This window comes from Lepidochelys kempii, chromosome 6, assembly GCF_965140285.1.
Source record: "Lepidochelys kempii isolate rLepKem1 chromosome 6, rLepKem1.hap1, whole genome shotgun sequence".
Classification (NCBI taxonomy): domain Eukaryota; kingdom Metazoa; phylum Chordata; order Testudines; family Cheloniidae; genus Lepidochelys; species Lepidochelys kempii.
The window spans coordinates 4,068,743-4,077,667 of record NC_136385.1 but is presented as its reverse complement, the minus strand read 5'-3'; the positions used below and the strand labels follow the sequence as shown (position 1 = coordinate 4,077,667).

General features: G+C 42.9%; 1 protein-coding gene across 1 annotated transcript; it reads left to right on the top strand.

The window, feature by feature from the left end:
- The first annotated feature begins 2,087 nt into the window (after nucleotides 1–2,087).
- Nucleotides 2,088–3,026, top strand: LOC144930696 (olfactory receptor 5J3-like). Its single transcript, XM_078853476.1, has one exon. It carries the CDS (start codon nucleotides 2,088–2,090, stop codon nucleotides 3,024–3,026), a length of 939 nt encoding a protein of 312 aa, XP_078709602.1.
- Nucleotides 3,027–8,925: the final 5,899 nt, after the last annotated feature.

Sequence of the window (8,925 nt, the reverse complement as noted above, 5' to 3'; positions counted from 1 at the left end):
GCCTCACTTTTGAGGTGTTACATAGTTTTGGCTTCATGTCTCTTCAGCCTTCTTTCTTCCTTCTTTCTCTCTTCCTCCCCATTCTTCTCACACTCCTTGTCTACACAGCAACTTCTCTGTTTATCTTATTCTCTCACCTGTGGCTTCCGGCATTCCCTGTATGCTACCTTTTCCAAGCATCCTCCCTCCCTCCTTCAGAGCCTTGCCTTGCACACAGCTTCCCATCGTCGCTTCCGTGCCAACATTATTCCTTCACCGTTTCCTGCCTACCTCATACTCCTGTGTCATGGCGAATGGCCCAGAGAGATGAAGGACCTGGCAGTGTGTACCACTAGTAGGTGTAAGCAGTTGGGACTGGAGACAAGTGGCCAGAAAGCTCCTAGAGCAAGGAAAGCATAGACCGAAGGCACAGTTGCCAATTCTCATGATATTTGGTGCTTCTCTTAAAGCCCCAGCTCCTTCAGCCATATGATCACTTAAGAATCTCAGATTTTTTTAAGTATGTTTCTAGCCCTCAGAGTTGCTAAGAAAAGCTTGGAAACGTGACCCCCTTCAGGGCCAAGAAACATTGTTCCATTGCAATTTGCTGACTGAATGAAATTGAAACATTTCTCGAAGATGGGCCAATTTCACTGCAGCACCACGGAATTGGGGAAACTCTGCCTACATGAGAATCCTACCTGGTTTCTGCTAGTTCACCTGCCCAGCTCCTTGGCAACTTGCCATGTGATCTGCTAGCAACCAGAGTCCACGGCCTTGGAGCTGCTACACATGCCATTGCCCTGTGGGCTGGGTACACCCAAAATTTCCAGGGTTCATGGCTCCAGGGATCCATTCCCTTTTTCAGAGACTTTTCAAATACTGGGGGTTTGGTCCTAACCTAATAAATTCTGAAATAACAAAATCTTGCACAAACAAAACCTTTCCCTGCCCCTCTCTCCGGACCACCCTTAGGCATAGGCAGCAAACACAGCTGTGTAGGGCACCTGAAAATTTGGGCCACCCCTGAGTCTTAATATCCACCTACCCGCCTCTTCCTATCCCTGTTGCTGGTGGCTGCTGCAGCCTGGTGAGCCTTCCTCTGGAAGGGATCTAGTTAACTTAAAGGTGAAAAAGCCTCCAGCCTGCCAGACCTATTAGTACAACTTTGAAATTCTTAAAGAGCCATTAAAGTAGTAATGAAACCATTTAATGGGCATTTGCCAGCTCCTGGGTATGTACTGTCAGTTTCTGAATTTACTGACAAAAACAGTTGTGCATCAATGTAATATTTACTCAGAACATGTTAGTCTACTGGAGCTATGTTTAAAATCTGCTTTAAAAGTATTTCATCAGTATGTTGCTGAAGATTATAAAATCACAACTCTAAACAAATCACCGTCATCCCCCCCAGGCTGCCATTGGGCACAGGGTTTAAAAATACTTCTTAGGAACCCATATCTCCTAAAGATGGATCTACCCATTCTAAACCCTTTCTGTATTATTTTAAAAAGATCTCAAGATTTTAAGCCAATCACATGATTTTTGGAAGCCTGGTTCCTGGTTTTCAAACGCTTGGGATTAGCAACAGGGGATATGTTATGAAGCAGCAGTAACCAAGTGACTGGGACACAACTGAGATCCTGTAGTCATCTAAAAGGGTTATCTGGGAGGAGTCTGAACCCAGAGAATAGGATCCCAAGTACGAGAGCTTTCTAACTTACCCTTAGTGAGCAGACAATATAAAGTAAACTCATAACTCATGCAGGTATATTTCCTTGGGGAAAATTTGTAAGAATGTGCTTGAATTTGGAAATTCCTCAAGGGGAACTGGATGTCTAATTCCAATCAATTTTATGGAGACTGGGATGTCAAAATCTCCTAGACAGCTTTGAAAATCCCAGTCCTCATGAAAAGGGAGTGTAAATCAAAAAGTCCATCTCAACTTTTCCCAGACATCACGGTGGCTGGTTTCCAAGAAGATATTCACTACCCACTCTCAAGCCCAGTGGTGTCATTCAGATTTAATTCATGCCATGAAATTTCCTTCTTCCATGCTGCTCACTCTTGTTATCCCGGCAGGTATGGTTTCATGTAGCCCTGTATACATGGCTGAGGGCAATCACAGCATGGTGACCCACTTCATCCTCCTGGGGTTGACGGATAATGAGGAGCTGCAAATACCCCTCTTTGCAGTGTTTCTGGTGATCTATATTCTTACGCTGGTGGGGAATCTCGGGATGATCATGTTGATCAGGGTTGATCCCCGACTCCATACCCCCATGTACTTCTTCCTCAGTAACCTGTCTGTCATTGACCTCTGCTATTCCTCAGTCTTCACTCCGAGGATGCTGGTGAATTTCTTAGTGGGGAGTAAAAGCATTTCTTACTCTGCCTGTATTGCCCAACACTTCTCCTTCGCTGTTTTTGTGACCACAGAAGGGTTTCTGCTGGCCGTGATGGCATGCGACCGCTATGTAGCCATCTGTAACCCTCTGCTCTACACTGCTGTTATGTCTAAGAGAGTCTGTTTTCGTCTAGTGGCCGGCTCATATGTAGGGGGGCTCGTGAACTCACTGACCCACACATGTGGCTTGCTGAGGTTGTCATTCTGCGGGCCCAACGTCATCAATCATTACTTTTGTGACACTAACCCATTGCTGAAGCTCGCCTGCTCTGATAACCGCATCAATGAGATTTTGCTCATAATGTTCTCTGTGGCTCTTGCCACGTCCACCCTCCTGATTATCATCATCTCTTATCTGTACATCTTCTTCTCTATCCTGAGGATCCGCTTCGCTGCGGGCAGGCGGAAAGCCTTCTCCACCTGTGCCTCTCATCTGACAGCTGTCACCATGCTCTATGTACCTGTGAGCTTAAGCCACATACAACCCAGTTCCACCTACTCGCTGGAACAGGAGAAAATCTCTGCTGTGTTTTATACCCTGGTGGTCCCCATGCTGAACCCCCTTATTTACAGCCTGAGGAACAAGGAGATTAAGGATGCTCTTAAGAGGGTGGTAGACTGGAAAAACATTCTCAGCTAATTTGTTCACCATGACAATTCCAGTTAATTGAGAAGAACAATTGGAAGAAGGAGAGGAGTATTGGCTATGTGTCACTGCCTTCATTTGTGTATCTCAAATGTTGTACAGGAATTAAATGAACCTCAAAGAACTGATGTAGCATGTGGAAATTACGTTTTACGATTGCTTGAGAGGAACAATGTTACCTAATGTCCTGTCATTATGTGGTTGTTCCAACAGACACCCTTCCTTGTTTCTTGACCATTAATCTATTTGAAATGCTGCCCTGAAAGGTTATCTGAGATTTAAAATAAAATAAAACTTGTTTCTAACTTTAATTTCTTAATGTGTTGCTCTAATTAATACTCAGTATGTAGCTTGCACTATGAGAATTCAATACTTTTGCTCTCTTTAGTGTCTGGGCCTCATAAGGGCTTTGTGAGCCTGACACAATTAATCTCTATCCCCTTTATAACAGCCCTTAACATAGTTGAAGACTGTTATTAGGTCCCTTCTCAGTCGTCTTGTCTCAAAACAAGACATGCCCAATTTTTTTTAAATCTTTCCTAATGAATCAGATTTTGCAAACCCCTTTTGTCATTTTTGTTTTTCCCCTCTGGACTCTCTCCTATTTGCCAACATCTTTTCTAAAGCGTGACGCCCAAACCTAGACACAGAACTTCAACTGCAGCCTCACCAGTGCCAAGTACAGGCAAACAGTTACTGCCCTGGTCTTACATACAACACTCGTGGTAATACACCCCAGACAGCCTTTTTCACAACTGCATCTCATTGTTGGCTGATACTCAACTTGTAATCCACTTGAACTCTCAGATCCATCTCAGCTGCACTTCTCCCTAGCCGGTTATTCCCCACATTGTATTTGTGCATTTGATTTTTCCTTCCAGAGTGAAGTACTTTGCACTTGTCTTTATATTAATCACATCTATACTCAGACTAGTCCTATATACATCTATTCTCAACAGTGCTATCATATATACTTAGGCTTGGAAGGAAAAGACTTTTCTCAAAAAAATGTTGGTAAATGTTGATTTCACCACAAGCACACAAACCAATGAAAAAAATATTGCTTTCAATAATTGAAATGTACAGCTAGGCAAGAGTAAGAAAAATTGCAGCTTGAGAATGTTCTAGAGTTTGATTTAAGGATATTTATTTTGACATGTGATGTTGACAATTTGTGTTTTAACAGTTATAAAGCTTTAACTTTTTGAATCTCAGTGTTGGCTGTCATTAAAAAAATTATGTCTGACCTCCCATTGCCTGATCTCCCATAATTTCTTGCGACTGTAAAGGTTTGAACATTTAAAACAAAAAGACTTCAAAATAAACATTGATATTATCAATTAAAATTATAAAAATTATTTTAAAAAATAAAATTTTGAACAAGGCTCTCTGTACTTTTTATACAGCTTTATTCTCAATCATCTTTCTGTCACCTTATTCTGTTCTCCATCTGTACCTCTTGTCTCTTATTTTAAGCTTACATTACGAGCTCCTTTGGCCAGAGATTGTCTTTTTGTTATATGTTTGTACAGCACCTAACAGAAGGGGGTTGGGATTAAGCCTAATTCTAATGAATTAATTAAGTACTATCAATAATAATGCTCATGTAATGTTACTCCCACCAATGCCGTATATTTCAGAGGGGTAGCTGGTTAGCCTGTTTCAGCAAAGACAATGAGGAGTCCTGTGGCACCTTAAAGACTAACAAACTTATTTGGGCAGAAGCTGTCGTGGGCTATAACACACTTCTGGGTTCCAGCTCATGATACCTTCTGCCCAAATAAATTGGTTAGTCCTTAAGGTGCCACAGGACTCCTCGTTATCAATGCCATATAGTGATTTTATAGGTTTACTAACAGCAATGCTATAAATTGATCGTATATTTTAAGGACTAGACGGGACAATGAGATCATTTAGTCCAACTGTATAACTCAGGTCACACTTTCTAAGGTGCCACAAGTCCTCCTTCACTTTGATACAGTTACCCTCTGTATTAAGCCCATTAACTTGTGTTTTATTAAGTGTGTCTTCCAGAGAGCCATCGGGTCTTGATTTCACAGCATCTCTAGCTGGAGAATCCACCACTTCCCATGGTAGTTCATTCCAGCGGTTAACCACCCTCACTGTTGGAAATGTGAGCCTCATGACTAAATTGAATTGGGACAGTTTTACTCTGAGCAACATGACATATTGTTCAGTAGAACTGGGGGTAGGGGGAAATTGGGCTAAAATACTTGTTTTTCTGAGCCACGCAGGTTTGGGTTTGCTGAAATATTTTATGAATTTGTATCAAACGAGCTGAATTATTTTGCTTTGAACTGAAACCTCAGAAAAATCAAAAAGGTCTAAATAGTTTAAGTTTCCCATTTAAAAGACTGTTTCAAAATTTACTTTCATTTTATGAAAAAATATAACAATTGGAAAAACAGCAACTGATCAAACACAACATTTCATTCAACTTGTCAGTCAGCCAAAAACTTGGAAAAAAAATCAATTAGGTTCAATCAGAAACTAATTTTTTCATTTATGTTTCAGAAGAGCCAGCAAACCAAGAAGTCAGGTATTCACACAGCTCTTTTGATCATACATTTTGTTTCTCATCACTGCTATCTACTGATTAGCCCTATTCTCACCAGTAAAAAGAAAAGGAGTACTTGTGGCACCTTAGAGACTAACCAATTTATTTGAGCATGAGCTTTCGTGAGCTACAGCTCACTTCATCGGATGCATACCGTGGAAACTGCAGCAGATATTATATACACACAGAGATCATGAAACAATACCTCCTCCCACCCCACTGACCTGCTGGTAATAGCTTATCTAAAGTGATCATCAAGTTGGGCCATTTCCAGCACAAAACCAGGTTTTCTCACCCTCCACCCCCCTACACACAAACTCACTCTCCTGCTGGTAATAGCCCATCCAAAGTGACAGCTCTCTTCCAATGTGCATGATAATCAAGGTGGGCCATTTCCTGCACAAATCCAGGTTCTCTCACCCCCTCACCCCCCTCCAAAAACCACACACACAAACTCACTCTCCTGCTGGTAAAAGCTCATCCAAAGTGACCACTCTTCCTACAATGTGCATGATAATCAAGGTGGGCCATTTCCAGCACAAATCCAGGTTTTCTCAACCCCCCACCCCCATATACACACAAACTCACTCTCCTGCTGGTAATAGCTCATCCAAAGTGACCACTCTCCCTATAATGTGCATGGTAATCAAGGTGGGCCATGTCACCTTCAGCCCCCAACTAAACCCCCTCCAACACATTATTAAGTATCTACAACCTATCCTGAAGGATGACCCAACACTCTCACAAATCTTGGGAGACAGGCCAGTCCTTGCCTACAGACAGCCCCGCAACCTGAAGCAAATACTCACCAACAACCACATACCACACAACAGAACCACTAACCCAGGAACTTATCCTTGCAACAAAGCCCGTTGCCAACTGTGCCCATATATCTATTCAGGGGACACCATCACAGGACCTAATAACATCAGCCACACTATCAGAGGCTCGTTCACCTGCACATCCACCAATGTGATATATGCCATCATGTGCCAGCAATGCCCCTCTGCCATGTTCATTGGACAAACTGGACAGTCTCTACGTAAAAGAATAAATGGACACAAATCAGATGTCAAAATTATAACATTCATAAACCAGTCGGAGAACACTTCAATCTCTCTGGTCATGCAGTCACAGACATGAAGGTCGCTATCTTAAAACAAAAAAACTTCAAATCCAGACTCCAGCGAGAAACTGCTGAATTGGAATTCATTTGCAAATTGGATACTATTAATTTAGGCTGAAATAGAGACTGGGAGTGGCTAAGTCATTATGCAAGATAGCCTATTTCCCCTTGTTTTTTCCTACCCCGCCCCCCCAGACGTTCTGGTTAAACTTGGATTTAAACTTGGAGAGTGGTCAGTTTGGATGAGCTATTGCCAGCAGGAGAGTGAGTTTGTGTGTGTGTGTGTGTCCCCCGGGTCGGGGGGAGGGTGAGAGAGCCTGGATTTGTGCTGGACATGGCCCACCTTGATTATCATGCACATTGTAGGGAGAGTGGTCACTTTGGATGAGATATTATCAGCAGGAGAGTGAGTTTGTGTGTATATGGGGGTGGGGGGTTGAGAAAACCTGGATTTGTGCTGGAAATGGCCCACCTTGATTATCATGCACATTGTGAAGAGAGTTGTCACTTTGGATGGGCTATTACCAGCAGGAGAGTGAGTTTGTGTGTAGGGGGGTGGAGGGTGAGAAAACCTGGTTTTGTGCTGGAAATGGCCCAACTTGATGATCACTTTAGATAAGCTATTACCAGCAGGACAGTGGGGTGGGAGGAGGTATTGTTTCATGATCTCTGTGTGTATATAATATCTGCTGCAGTTTCCACAGTATGCATCCGATGAAGTGAGCTGTAGCTCACGAAAGCTCATGCTCAAATAAATTGGTTAGTCTCTAAGGTGCCACAAGTACTCCTTTTCTTTTTGCGAATACAGACTAACACGGCTGTTACTCTGAAATTCTCACCAGTGATACAATTCTACTGCTTTAGGGCTGGTCAACATGGGAAACTGACTCTGCAGTAACCGACTCTAATGTAACTCCCTATGTGGCAACTTTTCTTTTTCCGGTTTAGTTTAATCCAGTGGATTAAGAGGGTCCATACCAGGAGCTATTCCAGAATAGCTCTAGTGCCTTACATTCACCTATTACCTTGCTCAGGAATAACTTCCCAGTGCAGACAAGCCCCTGTTCTCACCAACACTGATTTGGAGCTGTCCTTTCGCCCCTCCATGCAGAGGTGGGACACTGAACAGCAAGGTTTATCAGTGGGGAAATGAATTTATTTGATGTTTTTCCCATCCCGAAGAACCCAATACAATTTTTACAAACATTCTGGTATAGCTGAATCTGCATTTTTCCCTGAAAAAAAGTTTCAGCCAAAGAATTTTACCCAGCTGTCGTTAGGATCCTTTCTACCCCCGTGGAAATGCCTTACATTTAAGCTCTGCTAGGTAGACTTGAGCCAAGGGATAATAGGGTTTAGCCCATGGTGAGTAATAGTGAGAGGACAGAAACCACAGAAGAACACTCAGATGCAGCTTCCTCCAGGGTTCAAGAGTTGACCCGCTACCCAACCTCATTCATGGGCGTTCTTTTTTATCTTGTATTAATACAGTTTCAATGAAAAATATCAGAGCACAATATTGGATCAATGCTACCGTACAAAGGTGATTTTATCTTTCTCAGCTGATAAATGTCTACCTTCTTGACACCTTAACATCAGAAAAAAAAACTTTAAATAAATCTTCAGCTAGTACAAGTCCTTCTGCACTAGTGTGAGTCTGTGGTCACAAAGTTTGCCATGGAATTCACCCTGTTGCTTCCAGAATGGTGGCCCAGAATCTCCACTTTCATTAAATAGGCCTCCGGTGTCCAGCCCTTTGTGGAATTGACCTTCAATGCATAGCCAATGCAGTGCCATCTGCTTGTGTCTGCAGGCTGCCTAAAACAATAGCTCTGAGAAGTATTAACAGTCCCATTCATCTTAATCAGAGCTCTGTGTGTGGGGTTTCCCCTTCCAGGATGCCATAGAGCAGCCAGGCACTTCACATTTTGTTTCCTGTCACCTTGCCCAGCTAGTACAAGGAGGAGTTAATTGGACCAGGCAGCCTGAGTTGCTCCAGGTAGGAGGGAGCCTGGGCCCATGTCCAACTTGCAGCTAGGGAGCATAGGGAATGACAAGTACATTGCAGCGGCTCAGGCCGAGGGGAGTCAGAATGCGTGTGAAGGATCCGCTCTTGGTCCTTTCTTGGCTCCTGTTTAATTGTACGTTTCACTTTTCCCCTGTAAAGGAGGAGATCATGGGTGGAAGAA

Coding starts and splice junctions, on each gene's coding strand:
- LOC144930696 (XM_078853476.1), top strand. CDS start 2,088: ATGGCTGAGGGCAATCACAGCATGGTGACCCACTTCATCCTCCTGGGG.